This window comes from Cetorhinus maximus, chromosome 6, assembly GCF_964194155.1.
Source record: "Cetorhinus maximus chromosome 6, sCetMax3.hap1.1, whole genome shotgun sequence".
Classification (NCBI taxonomy): domain Eukaryota; kingdom Metazoa; phylum Chordata; class Chondrichthyes; order Lamniformes; family Cetorhinidae; genus Cetorhinus; species Cetorhinus maximus.
The window spans coordinates 122,658,331-122,682,187 of record NC_135884.1 but is presented as its reverse complement, the minus strand read 5'-3'; the positions used below and the strand labels follow the sequence as shown (position 1 = coordinate 122,682,187).

The 23,857-nt window shown below is 39.4% G+C and overlaps 1 protein-coding gene across 1 annotated transcript in view; it reads left to right on the top strand.

The window, feature by feature from the left end:
* Nucleotides 1–23,637, top strand: part of ap1g1 (adaptor related protein complex 1 subunit gamma 1) — a 148,084-nt gene extending 124,447 nt beyond the window's left edge. The window contains exons 20-23 of the mRNA XM_078544417.1: nucleotides 2,032–2,133; nucleotides 6,689–6,849; nucleotides 7,618–7,716; nucleotides 17,994–23,637. Of these exons, the coding sequence (XP_078400543.1) occupies nucleotides 2,032–2,133; nucleotides 6,689–6,849; nucleotides 7,618–7,716; nucleotides 17,994–18,095 (464 nt within the window). The 3' untranslated portion in view covers nucleotides 18,096–23,637. The remainder of the gene's footprint in view (nucleotides 1–2,031; nucleotides 2,134–6,688; nucleotides 6,850–7,617; nucleotides 7,717–17,993) is intronic.
* The last annotated feature ends 220 nt before the right edge of the window (nucleotides 23,638–23,857 follow it).

Below are 23,857 nucleotides of genomic sequence, written 5' to 3'. Positions count from 1 at the left end.
TCCTCCATGTTTCATCTCCAGGAATGGTGTAATTTGAAGAACATGAATGGAATGTTTTTGGTTGCTCATATCACACACACACACACACACACACACCCCCGCAACTCCCCCAAGCACATGTGGGCACATTCAGTGATAGCTCTACCATGTACTTTACCACCGCCCTAAAATCCATAACCACAACAAATGTTACCAGACTGCATGACCAATCACAAGTTGTGAATGAGCCAGAGCCTTGCTTAACAAAGGACTGAAGCCAACTTAGTTGGCTTCCTGTGAAAAGCTGCATGTCTTTATCACAATTTCTTCCTCCTGTCTGGCTCTTTACTTGGGCCAAATAATGCACAATTTCCTGCTTTAAAATGAGGCCTCACTTGACAAGCAAAACACTGCAGATGCTGGAATTCTGTCTGAAATGAATACAAAGTTCTGTTGAAAGGTCACAGACCTGAAACATGAGCACTGTTTCTCTCCACAGATGCTGTCAGACCTGCTGAGTATTTCCAACATTTTCTGGTTTTACTTCACTTGACAGTTTTGGTTTTGTGAATGGCAAACTCTGTTGGGTGGGTTTCCCTACTAAAAGATTGTTTGCATATTCAGAGCAAGGCAATAGTCATGGCAGACAATAAGGTTCAATTCCATCAGGCTGTTGTATCCGTGCAAAAACAAAACACACTGGATGCAGGAAATCTGAAATAAATAGAAACAGAAAATGCTAAAAATACTTGGGTCAGGCAGCGTCTGTGCTGAAACAGTTAGCATTTCGGGTCAGACTTATCGTCTGCATTTTCTTATGCACTATATCAAAGCTCCTTTTCTGTTAGGAACAGCATTCTGTTATGGTTCATCGTTGGGAATTGAGAATTGTAGACAGTGAGGATATGTTACCTCTTAAATTCCAATCTCAATGTGGCAATTGAATCTGGTATGCTACATGATAAATCAACCACCCTTCCTTTCAATTTACAGCTAAGATGAACGGCCATAGAAATAATCCTTAGATTTTTTGTAAGGCTTAAGAGTTCACATTTCAAAGCTATTGATAATCCTTTATTCAGTCATGTGAATAAGAATTTTTGATCATTTGTGTCCAAATTGTTTCTCTATCTAATAATAGCTGAAATTTGTGATTGATTTTAATGCAAAGAGGTGTGATGCTGAGTAAAGTCTTGGCCAAGGATCTTGTTTGGGCACAACCTTCATCATGCAGAGGTCATTGCTGAAGGAGATTTACTCAAGGTTATGGAGGATGGCAAATGGTGGGGATAAGTTCCTTCATCCTTTGTACATATAAAGTTCCTCAGTTTGGGGGTAAAGTCAACTTTTGCATACTAAGTTTACCTTCTTTTGGATTCTACAGTAACTGGATTAATCAGTGTCACAATTAGTAATTAACATAGGTATGCAAATAATACAAAGCACAAAAGCAAATTAAGAAATAGGGGTAGGCATAGGCCAAATGACCCCCTGAGTCTGCTCTGCCATTCAATAACATGGCTGACCTTAAACCTCAAAACCACTTTTCTGATCGCAGTTTTTCTTGTTTCCCTTCAAGTCCAACAAGTTATCAATCTTAGTCTTGAATATACTCGATCACTGCATATCCATGGCCCTCTAGAGCAGAGAATTCTAAAGGTTCACATCATCAGAGTGATGAAATTTCCCCTGACCTTAGGCCTAAATGGTGAGCTCCTATGCTGAGACAATGCCCGCTAGTTCTAAATCACCAGTCGGGGAAACGGCCTCTTATTCACCCTGCATTTTTGAAAAGAACACATCCAATGATGAGCCACTTAAATACATTTATTTATAACAGTTACAATATAAATATCTCTGAAAATTTTAAACAAATGCAGGTTTTGTGTTGTATGTTATAGAGTACTAAAAAGAACACAAAGTTGTTAAAGACAAAACAAAAGTTCTGGAAAAAAAACTGCAATAAAAATAGTTTGATGCGATGATGACTATTTCATGGGCACTATTTCCTTAACTTTTTTGGATTGACTATATTATGATTTTGATTTACAGGTGGAACCATGCCATTAAGTGTCCAAGCACCACAAATTTCACAGGCACCATTTCTGTTGGATGGTTTTGCATCACAGAGAGTCTTCAATGATCTAGCTTCAGGTAGATTTTTTTGCCCCTGGAATTCCAGTGAATGGTCAAATTTATTTCTTACCACTTATCTCTTCTGAACGCATCTAGGTATAGTTCCATGTGTACAGATCATTTTTGCGGCTCTTACCCTAGTGCTTATTTAATTTATTTTTGGAATCTGGGAGTCCCTGGCAGGGCCAGCATTTATTACCCACCCACCCCTAATTGCCCTTGAGTTGGTGGTGAGTCGCCTCCTTGAACCGCTCCTACCATCCAGGTTGTGATCAGCTGACCCTTCTCACATGGTCACATTGGCTCATCTATTCCATTTCAACTCTTCTTTCTACTAAAATGTGCCACCTCATACTTACCTATATTGAAATTCATTTGCCAATGCACCCATTCTGCAAGTTTATTAATGTCGGCTTGAAATGTCACATTCTTCCTCAGTATTAACTGTACCCGCCGCCCCCCCACGCCCCCAAATTTTGTATCTGCAAACTTTGAAATTGTACCTTCAGATTTGATTCCAAATTGTAAACAACAGTGGTACCAGCATCGATACCTTGGAACATCATTTTCTGCCCTTTACCACTGAGTAGCTATGCTTAACCCCTATTCTCTGTTTCTGTTCAGTAGTCAGCTTGCTATCCATTCTATTTGTTTCCTGCCTTCACATTGTTACGATCCAGTTAGGGACCAATAACTCTTTCTTTAAAATAGACAAAATTTGAAATTACTGTTACACACTAAGAGAATAAAGCCACAAGATTCCATGGTTTCAAACAAAGGAAATTTTACTCTACCAGAGTCAATTAAGCAAACATTCAATACTATCTGTCTTCTACTCTAATGACCAGAGGTAAACATGAATTAACAATCAAACTTTGGCCAAACATACCGCAAACTCTACATTAAATGGCAGGTGCAACCAGGACAGGTGTCTCTAATTTTCCAGCAACCCACTCAAACGTCATACAAATTCTTTAAAACTCTTGCCTCCCTTGCAAAGAATTTCAGCTCCGAGCTAGTCTAATCCCCACCCAACAGCAGCTCTATTCCACCTGGGTTCCATGCACAGAATCCTCACCCAAAAGGCATACTATTCCAGGTCTCTCTCAAATCTGCTCCCAGGTTCAGCCTCCTTGGTTATCTTTCCCTGCTGAGCTAACCTACTACTGAAACGGCATCCCCTTGTGTTGACCAGGCTACATGTACTCCAGCATCTAAACACAGCGACCTAGCTGCACTGAGCAGAACATCACTGCTCCTGGGTTTTCCCCAACTCTCCACTGCACCGAGCAAGCACTGTGCCTGGGCGCCTCTGAGCCCTGACTGTATGGAGCTGATCACATCACTACAGCTGGCAAGCTTCAGTTGCCTCTTCATCCCCAGACTCCTCTTATCATGTGGGCTTCTTTTCGTGCCCGAAAACCCTGGTCCCATGGCCGGGTTTTTGTGCCCTCTCCAAGTAGACTGTCCTTGTGCATGTGCACCCCATTCCTCTTTGCCGTACTCTGCGCTTGAGCCGGAACTCCCAGGCATGCCTGGAATTGTAGTCCTCGGCCTCCGACCGGAAAACCCACAAACCCAAAAATAGATTTCTTCTCAACATTATGACCTTAGCAATAAGTCTATTATGCAGTACCTGATCAAGGGCCTTTTGAAAATCTAATCCTATTGCATCTACTGCATTACTTTTGCCTACTATTTCTTTTGACGCTTGAAAGAATTCAGTAAGGTTGGCCAAGCATAATCTTTCCTTTTGAAATCCGTGCTGATTAATTTTTATATTTTCAGTTTCTAGAAGTTTTTCTATTACATCTTTATGTATTAATTCCTTTATTTTACATGCTGCCAACATTAAGCAAATTGGTCCAAAGTTTCCCGGACTTGTTCTAGTTCCCTTTCTTAGTAGGAATAACATTTCATGTCTTCCAGTCCTTTTTGGCTCTGCTCTGTTCACTAATAAATTTTTAGATCTACTTGTATTGGTGCTGCTTCTGTCTTTTCCTAAAACGTGTGAATGCAATCTATCCAGATCAGGGGATTGGCACAGGATGTAGCAGAAGAAAGGAGAATGAAGGTGCACAAAGGATTGGGGGAGACAGATAGCTTACTGTCAGGAGGAGTCAGAGTAAGAGGGAATGCAATAAGATCCAAATTATGTTTACAGTGTGTGTATGTGAACGCATGGAGTCTAATAAATAAGGTTGGTGAGCTGCAGGCACAGATATCACAAGGGAATGTGATATTGTAGTGATGGAGCCATGGTTCAAAGAAGGGCAGGACTGGGTACTAAATATTCCTGGATACAAGGTGTTCCAGAAAGATAGGAAAGAAAGGAGGAGGGCTGACAGTATTGATAAGAGAATAGTATAGTGTGGAAGAGGATGTCCTAGAGAGGGGTCAAGGACAGAATCCATTTGGTTGGAGGTATGAAACAATAGAGGTAGCATTACATTTGATGTATTCTGTAAGCCACCAACTAGTGGGAAAGATATAGAGGAGTAAATTTTCAGGGAAATCAGAGGTACACAAACTGTAGAGTTGTGGTAATGGAGGACTTTAGTTACCCTAGTATAGACTGGGGTGGTAACAGTGTAAAGGAAGGGGGAAGACTTGTTGGAGTGTTCAGTAGAATTTTCTTGATCCATTTGTTTCTGGCCCAACAAGGAAGGAGGCATTGCAGGATCTGGTTCTGGTGAATGAGGTGGGTTAAGTGGATTAAGTATCTGTAGAGGAAGGTTTAAGCAATGGTGATTTTAATATCATAATTTATAGGTTAACTATGGAAAAGGGAAAGAAGCAATCCAGAGTAAAAGTAATTAATTGAGCAAGGCTAATTTTAATGAGGTGAGAACAGATCTGGCCCGGGTAAATTGGAATCGAGGATTAGCAAGCAAAATTGTAACGGAATAATGGTAGCCTTTAAAGAGAAGATGGTTCAGGTATAGTTGTGATATATCCCCATGTAGGGGGAAAAGTAGGGCAAGCAAAGCCAGAGCTCCCTGGATGATAGAGCAGAGAGAGAGAGAGTAAGATGAATCAGCAAAAAGGTGTATGTGACAGATTGCGAGGTTGATGAAACAAGTGAGAACCAGGCTAAATATAGAAAGTTCAGAGAGGAAGTGAAAAAGGATAAGAGGGATGCAAATAGAGGATGAGAAGAGATTGGCAGCCAACTAAATTAATCCAAAAATCTTCTATAGGCATATATATAGTGAAAGGGTGGTGAAAAGATGGGTGGGGCCAATTGAGGACCAAAAAGAGCATCTCTGCATGGAGACAGAGGGCATGGCTGAGTTAGTAAATGAGTATTGGTATCTGTCTTTACTAAGGAAGATGATGGCCAAATCAAAGTGAAAGAGGAGGTAGTTGAATCACTGGGTAGGATAAAATCTGATAGAGAAGGTATTAGAAAGGCTGGCTATACTTAAAATTGACTATTCACCAGGACTGGATCAGATGTATCCAGTGCTTGCCATAATCTTCCAATCATCCTCAGACGGGGTGATGCCAGAGGACTGGAGAATTGCAACTGTTTACACTCTTGCTCAGAAAAGGATGCAAGCATAAACCAAGCTTATGACAGGCCAGTCAGTTTAATCTCTGGTGGGAAAGCTTTTGGAAAATGAGTTAAAATTAAGTCATTTGGACAAGGGTGAACTGATAAGGAAAATCAGCACAATTTGTTAATGGCAAATCTTATTTAACTAACTGATTTGAGTTTTTTTGAAGAGGAACAGCAGGGGGGAGGGGGAGTTTATGAGGCTAATGCAATTGGTGTGTATATGGACCTCCAAAATGTGTTTGTTAGTGTGTCACATAAGTTTACCAGCAAAGTTGAAGCCCACAGAATAATGGGAAGAGTGGCAGCAGGATATGAAGTTGGCTGAGTGACTGGAAACAGTAGTGAACAGTTGGAACTAGAACCACTGTTTTTCTTGATTGTACATTAATGACCTAGACTTGGGTGTACAGGGCACAATTTTAAAATTTGTGGATAACACAAACTTGGAAGCATTGTGAACTGAGGAGGATAGAGATAGACCTCAAGAGGACATGGACTGGTGGAATGGGCAGACATGAGGCAGACAAAATTTAATGCAGAGAAGTGTGAAGAATAAGGACAGGCAACATAAGGTATGGGAGGTTAGAAGCCAGGAGCAAAGCTAATTACGTTTTCCAGTTCCAGACGAGAGCAGGAAGTGGCAGCATTAGTCATTGTGCCAGCAAAAGAAGTCAAGGAGGGGGACCTAGGTAGAATTGAAACAAAGAATATTCCATGCATCCCACAAAAAGGCAGGCATAACTGGAACCAGTACAAATTCCTATGGTAGCACCTTTTTGGAACACGTGAGTAGAGTTAAAGGAAATGTTGTTCAATGTGAGAACAAGCTTGGGTTGGTGGTTGATGGGGACAGGTTAGGCCACTGTTCAAGGAAGAATGCCATTGTGATGAGTAATGAAGATGTAGACAGACCTGACATCCATAGTATAAAGGAGATGGTTCGGGCCAGGAAATTGGAAATGGTTAGGCATAATACTATGTTGTCACTAAATACAATTTTTTATTCTACAGGCATTCCACCTGTTACAGCATACTGTAAAGGTGGTTTGAAAATAGAGTTTAACTTCGAACGTTCCAACACGAATCCTAACGTAACTGTTGTCACAATTAGTGCTACCAACTCCACAGAAGGAGACATGACTGACTTTGTATTTCAAGCTGCAGTACCAAAGGTATTTATCTGGTTTAATGTACTATTAGGCCAAGGTGATTGTCATTTAAGGAAATTACCTCTCAGTTGTCCACTAGCTAGGATGTCAGGTAACAGTGAGCAGGTAATTCATCAGTTCGAACAATGGTTTCATTTCAAAGTAAACCACAGCTTGGGCCAAATAGGGTTTTCCAATCTGAATTACATATGAAGGGTTAGTGGGAAAACAAGGTGACAATCCAGGAAATTCAAATTGAGTATAGTTGTTTTGGCCAAAAATTAGAGTTTATGAAAGTCTATTGAAATAAAAAAAAACAAAGAATGATGGAGACCCCAAGGAAGGGCAGCAAATTGATTGCTCTTAAAAAGAAATTATAAGTGTTGCAAGCCTGCTTGGCAGTGAGAATGTACACACTCAGCTGTAATTAAGTGAATGTTTTGAGCTGTCATGGTACATTATCATGGGTTCTTGAGGAAAGCAAAGTGACAGCTTTGTAAGAGAGCTCTAAGTTAGATTTGCAAATTGAGGGATAAGTGCATTGAACATTTTGATCTTTTTACGGTGTTGGGTGTCTGAGCCTCAATAGTGTCTGACCTTTGATCTTATAAGAGATTGAAATAATAGGGATTTATTTAACAAATGCTGTTTTTATTCACACGTTCAGTTGAATGTTCAAAGTTGTATATTTCAAGTGAACCCAAGATATTTTTAAGTATTAATTAAAGCTGTGAATTGTTCTATCAGTTTGAATTGCTTAAATCCATTTTATATTTTTCTTAAATTGTGCAGACGTTTCAGCTGCAGCTTCTTTCTCCAAGTAATAATATAATTCCAGCACGAAATGCAGGAGCCGTTACACAGGTCATTAAAGTGCTTAATCCACAGAAGGTATGTCATAGATTTGTCATGAATTTCAATTTGTGAGAGGTTCTTTACAGCATTTGAGATGATCTTGGGATGCTGTCTTCCTGGTCTAGGGGTCAGCAATCTTTTTTACCTGAAGACCCTATTTTTAAAAAAAAAAATGCCTAAAATAAAAAAAATGGGAGCTGCAAGATGAAAATTCAGCATTTCTAAACCAAATGCTTGGCAAATTTCCAAGTACCTGTTATGAAATGAATAATTTACATATAAATAAAATACATATATTGAATTTATGTATAATAGAAAAAGACAAATTTAAAATTGACCTAACTCTCTGAATTGTTGCATTTTTTAACTGTAATTTTGTCTGCAAAGTCATCGTTAAAACAAACTTAAGATGTGTAGAATTAAGACCATTTTTCTGGTTATTGATTCTCATGACAAGAGCTTCTGATAGCACATTCAAAAAAACAATAATAGTCACAACCATAAAACCAGTTCCTTGAGCCAAAGACATTATCTATAACCATGGTATAGCTGTAACATTCAAACAGGCTTATTTAGAGCACTGTTTTTTGTTAAAATAATTATTTGAATCATAAAGTGCGGCATAATGATTGGCTTTTTGTCTATACAATGAAAACACAGCTCTTCATTTAAGTTTTTAGGCATTTTTCATATTAGGATGATCCAGCTGGAAAAGGTTGGGAGTCACAGATGGGATGTTAAAGAGCTGCATACAGCTTTGAAGCTGCAGGTTGCAGACCCCCTGACTTTGTCCAAGTTGAGCTGGCACCCTTCAGAAATCATATGAAAATTTGAGTTGTTTTGCAGGCATCCTAATGGCAATATTTAACTTCTGGCCAAGTCAACAATTGGGAAATGTGGGCTCAGTCCCCTATCATTCAACCCCTTGGTACTACGGTATAGCACACACAAATTACACTCAAAGCTGCTTTTTTTGCTATTCTTTGCCTTAGTTTACCAAGGGCAAACTTACTGTGTTTAGCATAGCCTTATACTGCATTCTCTTTCAAATAGCAGATATTACCACGGACCACTGGTTTGCAGATTAAAACAGCCAATATCTTTATATGAACAGTCATATGAATCAAAATGATCACAAGCTACAAATTTCTGTGCAAAATGAGAAGTCTGTAAAGGAGTGATTCATTGACCCCTTAGAAGATCTGCTTCTGATCCAGTTGCAGTGTCTCTGTGAACCAATGAATCGAGTTCTTATGGTACAAGGAATTTGGTCTTATACAAAAGTAGTCAAACATGGAACTAGTCAAAAATAGAAAACAGTCAACATGGTTTCAGCAGTGATGCATCTTGTCTGACTCACCTTGGATTTTTTTTTGATGAGATCGTATGCCAATTTTGGATGTTGGGGAGTTGGGGGGAGATCCAGGGTAGAGATGGTCGGGTTAAAGTGAGGCCCAAGGCTTTGATGAATTATCACTTGACATCCACAATTACAAATTAGGATCACTGATATTGGGCTAATCCAGCAGGTAAGATTTTGCATTAGTAATTGGGTAAACAAGAGTTGGTAACATCATTGTCAGGGGAATTCATTTAAATTAGGAAAGAGGCCTGTTAAATCTGGAGTGTGGACCTAATTTCTTTGCAGCAAACTACACAAAACGAGGGGTAGGAAACGCCTGCCCTTCATTTTCATAATTTTCAAGCTAGTGATCTTTTGCTGCATAGTCATTAGGGGCTTGAAGTAGCAACAATACTTCCCCATCGAAAAAAAATGCTAGCCATTCATAGCACTGAGTAGGCAGATGGAACTTGGGGGTTTAACAAAGAAAAATACAGCACAGGAACAGACCCTTCAGCCCTCCAAGCCTGCGCCGATCATATTGCCTGTCAAACTAAAACATTTTGCACTTCCGGGGTCCGTATCCCTCTATTCCCATCTTATTCATGTATTTGTCAAGCTGCCTCTTAAACACAGAGATAAAAACGAAAAACTGCGGATGCTGGAAATCCAAAACAAAAACAGAAATACCTGGAAAAACTCAGCAGGTCTGGCAGCATCGGCGGAGAAGAGCACTTATAATAACACTGTAATAGCACAATAACACTGTTATTGTTTTGCCTCTTAAACACCACTATCGTACCTGCTTCCACCACCACCTCTGGCAGCGAATTCCAGACACTCACTACCCTCTGCATAAAAAAATTTGCCCCGCACATCTCTAAAGTTTTCTCCTCTCGCCTTAAATCTATGTCCCCTAGTAATTGACTCTTCCGCCCTGGGAAAAAGCTTGTGACTATCTACTCTGTCCATGCCACTCATAATTTTGTAAACTTCTATCAAGTCGCCCCTCAATCTCCGTCACTCTAGTGAGAACAATCCGAGTTTCTCCAACCTCTCCTCATAGCTAATAACCTCCAGACCAGGCAGCATCCTAGTAAACCTCCTCTGCACCCTCTCCAAAGCCTCCATATCCTTCTGGTAATGTGGCGACCAGAACTGCACGCAGTATTCCAAGTGTGGCCTAACCAAGGTTCTATACAGCTGCAGCATGACTTCCCAGCTTTTATACTCAATACCCCTGCCAATGAAGGCAAGCATGCCTCATGCCTTCCTGACTACCTTATCCACCTGCATTGCCACTTCCAGTGACCTGTGGACCTGTACACCCAGATCCCTCTGCCTTATGCACTTAAGGATTCTGCCATTTACTGTATAATTCCTGCCTGTATTAGACCTTCCAAAATGCATTACCTCGCATTTGTCCAAATTAAACTCCATCTGCCATTTCTCTGTCCAAGTCTCCAACCGATCTATATCCCGTTGTATCCTTTGACAATCCTCTTCACTATCTGCAACTCCTCCAACCTTAGTGTCGTCTGCAAACTTATTAATTAGCCCAGTTACATTTTCCTCCAAATCATTTATGTATACTACAAACAGCAAAGGTCCCAGCACTGATCCCTGCGGAATACCACTAGTCACTGCTATCCATTCAGAAAAGCACCCTTCCACTGCGAACCTCTGTCTTCTATGACCAAGCCAATTCTGTATCCATCTTGCCAGCTCACCTCTGATCCTGTGCGACTTTATCTTCTGTACCAGTCTGCTATGAGGGACCTTGTCAAAGGTCTTACTGAAATCCATGTAGATAACATCCACTGCCCTTCCATCGTCGATCATCTTTGTCACTTCCTTGAAAAACTCGATCAAGTTAGTGAGACACGACCTCCCCTTCACAAAACCATGCTGCCTCTCACTAATATGCCCATTTGCTTCCAAATGGTAGTAAATCCTGTCATGAAGAATCTTCTCTAATAATTTCCCTACCACTGACGTAAGGCTCACCGGCCTGTAATTTCCTGGATTATCCCTGCTACCCTTCTTAAACAATGGAACAACATTGGCCATTCTCCAGTCCTCTGGGACCTCACCCGTAGCCAATGAGGACACAAAGATTTCTGTCAAGGCCCCAGCAATCTCCTCCCTTGCCTCCCTCAGTACTGTGGGGTAGATCCCATCTGGCCCTGGGGGCTTATCCACCTTAATATTCTTCAAGACGCCTAACACCTTTTTTGTTCTCAACATGATCCAGGCTATCTACACACTCTTCCCTAGACAAATCGACCGCCAGGTCCTTCTCTTTGGTGAATACTGATGAGAAGTACTCATTTAGTATCTCTCTTGGTTCCACACACAGATCCCCACCTCTGTCCCTGAGTGGGCCTACCCTTTCCCTGGCTACCCTCTTGCTTTTTACATATGTATAAAAGGCCTTGGGATTTTCCTTAATCCTGGTTGCCAATGACATTTCATGACCCCTTTTAGCCCTCCTGACTCCTTGCTTAAGTTTCTTCCTACTTTCTTTATACTCTCCACAGGCTTCATCTGTTCCCAGCCTTCTAGCCCTTACGAATGCTTCCCTTTTCTTTTGACTAATTTCGTTGAAAGGCATTGAATCAGAAAGCAGGCACAATAGCTGTATTCAAAATAATATTCAGGTTTATCTGGAATGCTGCATGCAGTCTTGGTTCATCACCATAGGACGTATCTAATAGTCTTGGGGAAGTACAATGAATATTTACCAGGATGCTACCAGAGATGAGGGATCTGAGTTGTGAGGAATGGCTGAAGGGGTAATGTTGTTTTCCTGGACCAGTAATCCAGAGGCCTGGACTGGTAATCCAGAAAAGAAGTTCAAACCCCACCATAGTATTTTAAGAATTTGAATTCAGTTTAAAAGTGGCCAGGAAACTGTCGAATGTATGCCTTAAAATTGAGAAGATTGATATGACATTTATAGTGTTCTAAGTGATATAAGAAATGGATAGTAAATAGATAAAAGCAAAATACTGTGGATGCTGGAAATCTAGAACAAAAACAAAAATACCTAGAAAAACTCAGCAGGTCTGACAGCATCTGCGGAGAGGGATACAGTTGACATTTCGAGTCCGTTATGACCCTTCATCAGAACTAAGGAATATAGAAATGAGATGAAAAATAAGCTGGTAGAGGGGGGTGGGACAGATAGAGCTCGATAGGGGGCCAGTGATAGGTGGAGGCCAAGAAGAGACTGCCAAAGATGTCATAGACAAAAGGACAAAGGGGTGTTGACGGTGGTGATATTATCTAAAGGATTTGCTAATGGGGACATTAAGGGTAGCAAGCAGGACAAGCTAGTGGCAGATGGCCCTACTGGGGGTGGGGTGGGGGATTGAAATGGACTAAAAGGTGGAGATGAGACAATAGATCGAAATAAATTTAAAAATAGGTGGGAAAAGAAAAAATATTTGTTAAAAAATTATTGGAAAAGGGGAGATAGGAAAGGGGGTGGGGATAGAGGAGAGAGTTCATGATCTGAAATCGTTGAACTCAATTTTCAGTCCGGAAGGCTGTAAAGTGCCTAGTCAGAAGATGAGGTGCTGTTCCTCCAGTTTGCATTGAGCTTCACTGGAACATTGCAGCAGGCCAAGGACGGACATGTGGGCATGAGAGCAGGGTGGTGTGTTGAAATGGCAAGCAACTGGGAGGTCTGGGTCATGCTTGCGGACAGACCGAAGGTGTTCCGCAAAGCGGTCACCCAGTCTAAATAGATAATCTCCGTTGATGAGTTAATTGAAGTAAAGACAGGGAATAGGCCGAGAAGGGATGGGATTAGTACTGCAGTTGCATTTTCATTACAAGGGTTGCATAATGTGACAATTTTGATGGAATAATTAATGCTGAATTGGCTAATTCTTTAAAGGTTGGGCATTTCCTTAAAATAAAACTAGAAAGCAGGAAAATCAGTTTGACCTGTACTGTATTTAAATCCACTCGGAATGCATGCCTCCTGTACTAAAATTTATTTTTCTGACGAATGGGAGATGAGTGAGTGTCAGACTTGGCTCAGATGATGGCACTCTTGCCTAGCTCAATTTTATGTTTTAAGCTCCTCCTCCTGAATTTTTGACATTTTGCTTGAACCTTTCACTTTCTGTTCTACCTAACAAGGCTGACTGGTGGATCTGCAATGTGGATCCACTCGGCTGAAATTTGAGTGGAATAACTTAATTGTAAAATCTAATGTTTAGAACTCCATTTTTTTTTTTACTACAAAGTTGCCAGAAATAATAGCTATGTATTTGCAACTCCCTTTGAACTACGTCTTGTTTCCTATAGGATTTTTTTAAAGCATTGCCTTCCTTGAAGTAAAGGCCTTTAAATTGAACTAAACCCAGGTTAATACCCATTTTACAGGTGGATCTATAGATTCTATTCATTTATTCATATGCTTTGAGCTACATTGGCAAGTCATATTTATTATCCATCTCTAGTTGCCTTGAGCGCAGTGATTATGCAACTAAATAACTTGCTAAGCCGCTTCATAAGAACAACTCCTCTTTCGTGCCAGCTCTTCATAGTCCTCAACTCCCCAATATTTCAAAAATCTATCTACCTCCTCTTTAAATACATTCAGTGATCTAGCCTTCACAACTCTGAGGTAAAGAATTCCAGACATTCACTGCCCTCTGAGATGAAATTCCTCTGAATCTCTGTTTTAAATAAGAATTCCCTTATTCTGTAATTATGTCCCCTAGTTTGAGATTCCCCTGCTAGTGGAAACATCATCTCAACATCTACCCTGTCAGGCCCCATCAGTTTCAATAAGATCGTGCTTCATTCTTCTAAACTCTAATGAATAAAGGCCTAACCTGTTTAGCTGTCCTTGATAAGTCAACCCCTTCACCCCAAGAATCATCCTAGTGAATCTCTTTTGAACTGCCTCCGTTGTCAGCATATCCGTTCTTAAATATGGAGACCAAAACTGTACACGGTGCAGTCCCACCAACACCATGTACAGTTGTAACAAGACTTCTCGATTTTTAAACTCCAACCCCCTAGCAATACAGGCCAAAATTCTATTTGCCGCCTTAATTACTTGCTGCATCTGCATGCTAACTTTTTGTGTTTCATGCACAAGAACACCCAGATCCCCCCTCTGCTGCACTTTTTTGGAGTTACTCTCTATTTAAATAATAGTCTGCCTTTTGATTCTTCCTACCAAAGTGCATAACCTCGTATTTTCCTACATTAAACTCCGTCAGCCAAGTTTTTGCCCACTCAACCTAACTATATCCCCTTGCAGATTCCTTATGTCCTCATCACAACATGCCTTCCCACCTATTTTTGTATAGTCAACAAATTTGGATACTTTACACTCTGTGCCCTCCTCCAAGTCATTAATATAGATAGAAAATAATTGAGGCCCTAGGACTGATCCTTGTGGCACTCCACTAATTACATCTTTCCAACCTGAAAAAGACCCATTAACCCCGACTCTGTCTTCAGTGTGTTAACCAATCCTCAAACCATGCTAATACATTACCCCCAATACCGTGAGCTCCTATCTTGTGGAATAACCTTTTAAGTGGCACCTTATCAAATGCCTTCTGGAAATCTAAATACATTGTATCTACCGTTTCCACTTTATCAACTCTGCTTGTTATATCCTCAAAGAACTCTAGCAAATTTGTCAAACATGGTTTCCCTTTCACAAAACCATGTTGACTCTGTTTGATTGCGCTAAGCTTTTGTAAATGTCCTGCTATTTCTTCCTTAATAATGGACTCTAGCATTTTCCCAACGACACATGTTAGGCTGACAAGCCTCGTTTCCTACTTTTTGTCTCTCTTTCCCCCCCCCCTTCCCTTCTTGAACAGGGGCATCATATTAGTGGTTTTCCAATCCACTGGGACCCTTCTGGAATCCAGTGAGTTCTGGAATATTTCAACCAATGTCTCCACTATGTCTGCAGCCACTTCCTTTAAAACCCTTGGATGCAGGCCATCAAGTCCTGGCGATTTGTTCTCCTTTAGCCTCGTTAGTTTCTCAAATATTTTGTCCCTCATGATAGAGACTGTTACAAGATTTTTCCTCCCATTAGCTCCTTGCTTATCTGATATCTTTGGGATGTTTATAGTGTCCTCCACTGTGAAGACCAATGCAAAATATTGGTTTAAATTACCTGCCATTTCCCTGTTCCCTGTTGTCAATTCTCCAGTTGCAACCTCCAAGGATCCCACACTCACTTTAGCCACTCTCTTTTTATATACCTGTAGAAGCTCTTGCTGTTTGTTTTTGTATTTCTTGCCAATTTACTTTCATAATCAATTTTCTCCCTTGTTAACTTTTTAGTCATCCACTGCTGGTTCCTTATATAAAAAAAAATTCCCAATCCTCTGGCCTACCACTAGTTTTTGCCGCATTGCATGCCTTAGTTTTTGATTGTATACTCTCCTTGACCGCCTTTGTTAACCATGGGTGGTTCATCCTTCTCATTGAGTCCTTCTTTTTGACCGAGATAAATTTTTGCTCAGAGTTATGAAATATCTGCTTAAATGTCTGCCACTGACCTTTCCCTTAGTCTATTTTCCCAGCCTGCTTTAGGCAATTCTTTCTTCTTACCTCTAATTGCCCATATTTAAGTTGAGGACAGTGGTTTGAGACCCGAGTTGCTTGCCCTTAAACTGAATTTGAAATTCTACCAATGTGTGATTGCTACCCCCTACAGGATCCTTAACTATATGTCTTATTGATCCCACCTCATTACATATTACTAGATCTGAAATAGATAGATAGCCTGTTCCTGGGTAGGTTCTGCATCATATTGCTTTAAGAAACCATCTCTGATGCAATCTACAAATTCATCTTCCATGTTACCCCTGCCAATCTGATTTGTCCACTCAATATGCAGACTAAAATCACCCATTGATGATTGTAGCACCCTTCTTGCATGCCTCCATTATTTCTCTATTTATACTTTGTCTTACAGTAAGGCAACTCTTTGGGGGCCTATAAACGACTCCTACCTGTGACTTCTTCCCCTTGCTATTCCTTATTTCCACCCAAACTGATTCCATATCACGACCTATTGCACCTACATCACTACTCACCATCACGCTGATATTTTCCTTTATTAACAAAGCTATCCCACCTCTTCCTTTTTACCTATTTTTCTGGAATGTCGAAAACTCTTGAATATTGAGTTCCCAGTCTTACTCACCCTGCAACCACATCTCTGTAAAGCTATCAAGTCATATTTATTTATTTCTATTTGTGCTGTCAACTCATCTATCTTGTTGCAAATCCTGCGTGCATTCAGACAAAGAGCCTTAAGCTTTGACTTTTTTTTACCATTATTGCTCATTCTAGTTCTGAATTCTGCTCCACTCTTCTGCTTATATTTTTTGCCCCTTTCTGTCGCACTTTGATTATAATTTGCCTCTTCACTACCCTGCACCTCTGCGCTCTCCTTTCTTTTTGATTTTTTTAAACTTCCCTTCAATTGAACACCGCGCCCCCCCCCCCCCCCCCCCCCCCAACTAATTAATTTTAAGTCCTATTTACAACCCTAGTTATACAATTCGTCGGAACACTGGTCCCAGAACAGTTCAAATGAAGCCCATCCCAATGGAACAGCTCTCTTCTTTCCCTGTACTGGTACAAGTGCCCCATGAAATCAGAACCCACACCAACCTGTTGAGCTGTGCATTTACCTCTCTAATCTTATTTACCCTGTGCCAGTTTTCACATGGTTCAGGTAGTAATCCAGAGATTATTACCTTAGTGGATCTGCTTTTTTATTTAGCTCAGCAAAGCCTCTTTCCTAGTCCTACCTATGTCATTGGTACCTACGTGGACCACGATAACTGGACCCTTACCTTTGCACTCCAAGTTCCTTTCCAGCCCAGAAGAGATGTCCTTTACCTTGGCACCAGGTAGGCAACACAGCCTTTGGGACTCTTGTTGCAGAGAACAGTATCTATTCCCCTAACTATGCTGTCCCCTATTACTACTACATTTCTCTTTTATCCCTCCACTTTAATGGCACTCTGTAGCAAGGTTCTGTGCTCAGTTCGCTCATCCTCCCTGCAGCCTCTGCCCTCGTTCACACTGGGAGCAAGAACCTCGCACCCATTGAACAAAGGCACTGGCTGAGGCTCCCCCAAAAGCTACGTTTTGGATCCCCATAACCTGCAGTCATGTCCTCCTGTCCCTGACCATGGTCCAAATTTGATGTAATTAATCTAAGGGGTGTGACTGTCTCCTGAAACAGTGTCCAGGTAACTCTCCCCCTCCCTGATGTGTCGCAGTGTCCGCAGCTCAGACTCCAGCTCATCAACTCTGAGCTGAATTTCCTCGAACAGCCAGCACTTGCTGCAGATGTGGTCACCATGGATCACACTCGATTCCCACAAACTACAGCTGCAACACATCGCCTGTCCAGCCATCTCTATTCTATTTAATTAATTAATTTGAATGTTAAATATTTTAAGTGAGTTTCTGAACTGTCAGCTGTAATAACATCTCTTGACTTAAACCACTTGGCCAATCAAAAGAGACACGGAAGAGATACCCACCAATCTCCTACCTGTTTTCCTTTGATGTCACACTTCAGCTGACAGGTAGAAACAGGTCCTCCCCTTGCACTCCCCTCTAGGTGCTGCTGACTGCCTGTCCCAAGGTGGTCCTCGCGCGCACTCCTCACTTCGGCATAGCATTGAGAGTCAACCACATAATGCAGACTAGTCGCATAGGCTGCATCATATCTGGGTAGCAGGTTCCCAATAAATAATTCCTACAAACACCAGGAACATCTATGGCCAATTCTCTTGGCTGTTGTCTACAAGTTACCAGATCTATTAAATTCAAGTTTACAATTATGACAGTGCTATTTGAAGTTACAGCTTCTGGGTTGCTGGTCTAGCGCCTTACACAGCTATTTCAATTTTTCTTTTAATGTTAATCAATTTTGTCTTTCTGTTTTTAGCAACAACTTCGCATGAGGATAAAGATCACATATAACCTCAATGGATCACCAGTACAAGATTTAGCAGAAGTAAATAACTTTCCCCCTCAATCGTGGCAGTGATTGTTTGGGTGGCAACAACCCTTTTCCGTCAATGGATTTTGGTAAATCTTTGGGAAGGTCATATCCTAAGAGTGCCCTTATGCACAACATCATAACATGTATATCAGCCCTCAATGTGGGTTGCAAAATTAATGAACAAACTGAGGAATATCATGCCTACAAATGCTAATCACTTTTCAAAACACATCCATATTAGTCTCTATCAACATCATGTTCATCGTTGGAGTATCTGCTTGTGGTATGCACTACACACTCTTCCTGCTTTACCCACTGATCTTTGCAGAACTTGGAACATTTGCACAGATGTGATCCAGTTTGTCAGTATGTGCCCAGCAGCTTTGCAAGATTTCAGAACATATCAAGGAGCTATTGTTTTTCTACTACGCACCACTCGCATTTATTGGGAACTAGAGCAGAGAACATTATAAATGGCTTGCAGTGGGTTCTATACTGTAATGATTTTCAATTCATTCAACAAAGGATCTCAATAAAACGTCCAACAGTCTTGAAAAGCAGTTTCGCCCTCTTAGCATTTAACCTGTAGACAGTATAGGTTATTAATTAGATGATGACCTCAACACTTGCTCATCCAGAAATCTACTTTTAATGGGTGAGGATTCCTGATGCTTGCTCAGTCAGAAAACAGTGCCAGTCAGTTCACTTGCTCAATTTTGATAATGAGCTCAATGCCTGTGACAATCTGATTTAGCAGCAAAGAATCTCAGTTGTATCATTGTTCTCTTGAACAATATGACTTCCTGCCTTGTTTTTCAAAAGCATAATTTTTTAAATGGTCTACAGTCACAAAGCTTGAATCTCATTTTTTTGTATGAGTCCGCAAAGTGAGTAATTTGATACTACTGCATCTGCACTACTCCATTTGCACTGTGACCAATTTAGCAAACTTTACTTTTTCACTTCTCTGGACTGGAAAGTGTTTGAATATTGGTTCCCTCCTTGCTTTTCTGTTGCAAGATTAATTCCTATAAAACATAGCTGCAAAATATTAGTAGTCAAACATTTCAGCCTCCTCGCAAAATCTGATGCATTTTAAAGGTCAAGTGACAAAATTTAATATTTCCTGGTCAACTTTGTATATTATGATATGCATTTGTACAGTTAAATTATGTAACAATTATTTTTGGAGGTTTTTGACTTCAAATTTGGTTTAAAAATAGGTTTTGTGCATTAGCTTTTTGTCATTAGTTAGTGATTGATGCCCAACAAATCCTTGAAAGCTCCTTTTTAAAAAAAAATGATTAAATCAAATTGGTAGTCCATTCACATTCATGATCTTAAAATTGCAGAACTGTTCCTGGTGTATTAGTAAATCAATGCACTAACGCAATGTGTTAAAGACGATAGGACTAAAGTAATAACAGAAATTTTGAACAACATTTTATGATTCTATAAATGGATGAATGAAAAGGGATACAGCAATTTAAATCTTGATTTGCCTAACTAAAACTGAGTATTGAAGCAAAATGGCTTATAAACAAAGAAAAAATCCCTTCTGATGTGAAGTTTTAAAGTGACTTATAACATTAGGAGCTTTTTTGAAAATGTTGTATTTTCCAGCACAAAGAAACTACTCACTTGCCCATTGCAAGTACGGTTTCTAGCTGCCATCTTATTTGGTCTTTTAAAAAGCGGGCGAGGAGAAGAAAGATTATATTTAATTTTTTTTTAGAAATATGTTGGACAGTTTTTGACAAGTCCTGAATGTATTGAGCAGTTGATGGTATATATACTTGATGCTCTTAATGGTTGTAACTGCAAAAGTGCTGCTGTTTCAGTAAATGTTATAAGGAGGAGCAGAAGCTAAATTTTTAAATTGAGGCCACTGCAAAACATGGCGAATAGTTCTGGCCTTTGAAAAGAGTTAGATGTAACTGTTGTATATACTAATTTGAATGCACAGTATATAAGCTGCACTGTGTTTTTGCAAGATCACATGAAATGAACATTCAACAAATGAGTTATGTGGGTAACGAGATCAGCATAACTACAGCCTCCTTGCTTAACGTGAAACCCAGTTAATACAATGAAAGTTTTTTTTATTACTGTTGAAAGAAAACATCTAGGATTAAAAATATTTTCATCATGCAGTCTCTGACATATGAAATAATTCCCATTAGTTAATTGGAGGAGTTGAGGTTTATCATCATTGTCCCCTCCTGATCCTACATGGCTGAGGAAAACTATATTTTTAAATACCTGATGTTCATGATCGCTAATTATTTTATTTAAGCATTCATGCTTAGTTATGTATGTAGCAGTACTGGCTGCAGGATAACGCTCACCTCTTCAAGCATATGGATTGCCACTTGGCAAAAGTTATTTATGCATTATTTCAGTGACAGTTAATTCATTTAGTTTAATGGACAGTCTGAACTGACAACATAACCTCACTACCTTAATGAAATAGCTGTGCCTGTGCAATTATGTGCATTTGAATTATTTTGGATCACATTATAAAATAAAAGCTTGGGTCAAAGTTTAATTTTGGTTTCATAGAGCAGTAGTAAATTGATCAAATCTCATGACTTCCCTAACAGTTTAAAATCTGTACTTATATAAAAATGGGCCAATTTACTTGAGTGAAACATTCTTTTGTAATTTTAAATTAATTTGATGCAGAGTGAAATTGTCCATATGAAGAGTTAAAATTAATCTGCTGTTATGGAAGTAACAGTAATTTCAGCTCTAATTTGTTTGCCATTAACTTTGGGTCATAAAATATGTAAAGCTATTTTAAGTTCTGAATTTTTTTGAGTAGTTACTAAGCAAAAGACAAGAATAGGCAATAAAGTATTGTTTTCTGAGAAGTGCATTATTAAACTTTGTCCCCACATTAGATTGATTAACTGATGGTATGGCTGCTTAAGGTTCTACATGAGATTGAAGAAAGAAATTTTCATTTAAGATAACAACAGTGACCTTATTAGGGATATTTATTGCATGTTGTAAGATATGTCACTGCATACTGATGTTGAATACTTTATCACTCTCCAAAAAAATGTTTTTTTAATTTTACTGTAGGTGTGCGCATCAGTTCAGGGCATCTTTTCAGGTAATGCTTTAATCTGAGGCATTATTTCCTTTTGTTACTACCTGCCATTTAGTATCGCCCTGTTGAAAGGGTACAACTGATTTCTGCCCATCTGAGATTGATATTCCATGCCAACGACATTAATGATCATGTCTGCAATTCACGTCTTTTTGTGGTTTTAGTTATTTTTCTACAACTGGCAGTGTGTCAGCTCTCATTGGTCATGGCACATTAGGAACCTCAGCTATAATAGATTAATAAGCAATCAGAGTGTGGAAAAAGTTATATCTTGATTTTGATCATGCCTTTTTTTTCTTTCCCCTTTAATCTTCTACTTCCGTCCTGAGTGGCTTATTTAGAACCAACCAGAAATTGAATCTCCCATTTAAGGCTCTGTTCCACATTATCCAAAATATTTACACATTTTATTTTTATTGGTATTAATAAAGTTAACCATTTTCCTTCAAAAAGAAAACAGTTGGAAAGGTTAAAAGTGGTTCTGGGTAGATAAGATTTTAATGCACCAAATTCTGAAAAATGTAGCTACTATGTAGATGGAACAAAAATATTTGTCTTTTAAGCACTCTTGAAGAAATTCAAAATATCCCAAAACACAGAAATGCAACCCACCTGTTAACCTTTCTAAATAGCAAAGTCACAGATGTTTGCTGTGCTGACTATTGTTCAAATTCATCATAGCACTGGATTTTTTAACTTTGATTATTTAAGCTGCAAATCACTTAGCAGGTGTAAATATTAAATGAGTGAAAAGCGGATGCGAGCACTCCCATGCTATTGGATAGAGACTTTGATATGAATGTGTAGTAAAGAAATGATTAGTGTCTAATATCTGAAGGGAAGCAGTGTAATTAAATATTTTGATTTTTGTGCATTATTCTTCAGGTCTGCAGAAGAAATATAAATACTTAAGATGAAGGGGTTGGGAAGTGGGTGGGCAAGCTTGAGAAGTAAAGCAGACATTTTAACTACTGATTAAATTCTTTTCATATGCTGTGCAATAACATTGAAAAAATGTGGATCAGCTTGTTTTCAGGTTCCATGTTGATCTGTTAACATTATCTCTGGTATTTTTATTGCTTTGAATCTTTGTGCTGTAAACTAGCTGTTTCTGCACTTGCACCTTTACTATTCTATACAGACTCCAAATATGAACCTGTTGTTTTGTTACATGGCTTCAAAGCACCATATCAATCCTGTCTCCATTCCTTTTGCTGGGCCATGGGTAGCAAAACGTTTAAATGCATTGATAATGGAGAGGTTTTTCATTATTGCTTATATTCATATAAGGTGTAAATTTTCACAATCTTTTCGTGGGACTGCTTTCCTAAATTTTATGCATGCTTCTAAGAATCTTAAATTGGATCAGTTATAATCTAACACGTATGAATAAATAAGAGTTCTGTTAGACAGTTTCATATCACCTGCCAGCACCTTGATTATTGCCAGATTAGTTAATTTATTTCAGTAAAAAAATATATTGCTAGTTAGGTGCAGAAAATATCTTTACTCACAAAGATGATTCCATCACTGGAAGACGCATATTGAAATTTGCTGGGATGCTACTATTTTTCTTTTGAAATTCTCAGCCAGCCTAGCTATGGGAGATGAAAGGGTTGTGATGAGATAGACATGTACCTGGGGAGAGCTCATGGCAGTTGAGCTAATAGTATCCGTTCAGGTGAGAGTCTGCACAGGCACAAGCAAGTATGATTGTAGGATTTAAGGAGGGGGCTGAAGTTCTACTTGCCTTTTTCCAGGGCCAAGTTTCAAGAGCATTGCTACCAAGGTTGAGGGGAGCAAATATTTAGGGAAGCTGGGCTTAAAAATAAAAGATTTCATTGATCTGAAACATGGTGTGTTCCAAGGTGTAAAATGGAGGTTAGAGTGGGCTAATTTTGGAGTCTTGTTTGAACTATCCCAAATCTAATCTGTACTTCTAAAAATTGTTAGAGCTCTGTGTTCAGAATGCATGATTTTTTTTAAAAAACCTGTGTAAATAGCCTGATTTATACTTGATTTCCACTACCCGACATGTTAAACGCAGATTTGACTGGTGAAACTGAGCCTGCGGTTTTTGAAAACTGAATGTATCATTCCATTGTTTTTACTGCAAGACTGCATTGTTACAGTGCCTCATGGTGCTGAGAAAGGAGGGAATTAAATCTTAAGTTGTATCACCTTTTTTCCCTCCCCTGGTTTTCCTCCATTTCATAAGGTGTGCTGCCTGTGATACTTTATCCTCATCTATATCTTTCAAAGTTTTATGGAGTAAATTTATCATTGGGAAATTAAACAATTACTACAAACTTATTTTTGAGATATTGTACAAAATAAAGTCCATTGATCTTGAAGTAGATGGGACATAAAGGTTGTAAACGCTTACCTGGGACATTTTAGAATTCTGTATGTATTGTCTTTTGGGTTGGAAAAATTATGATCATTGACTAATAAAAATGGAAAAGTCCATAATTAATATTTTCAGTGTTTTATTACTAGCCTGTTGAAGGCTAGATAAGATTGTTATGCGTGACTGGTATTGACTGCTTAAAAATAATTGTATCGCTACAGCAATTTCCTCAAAAAGCATTAAATTAGAAGCATGACCTCTTTACCAAATCCATGCCACCTATCGATGATCTCCCATGCCTTAAGTATCCTCTAATTTCATCCCTAATGGGTGCTCAATGTT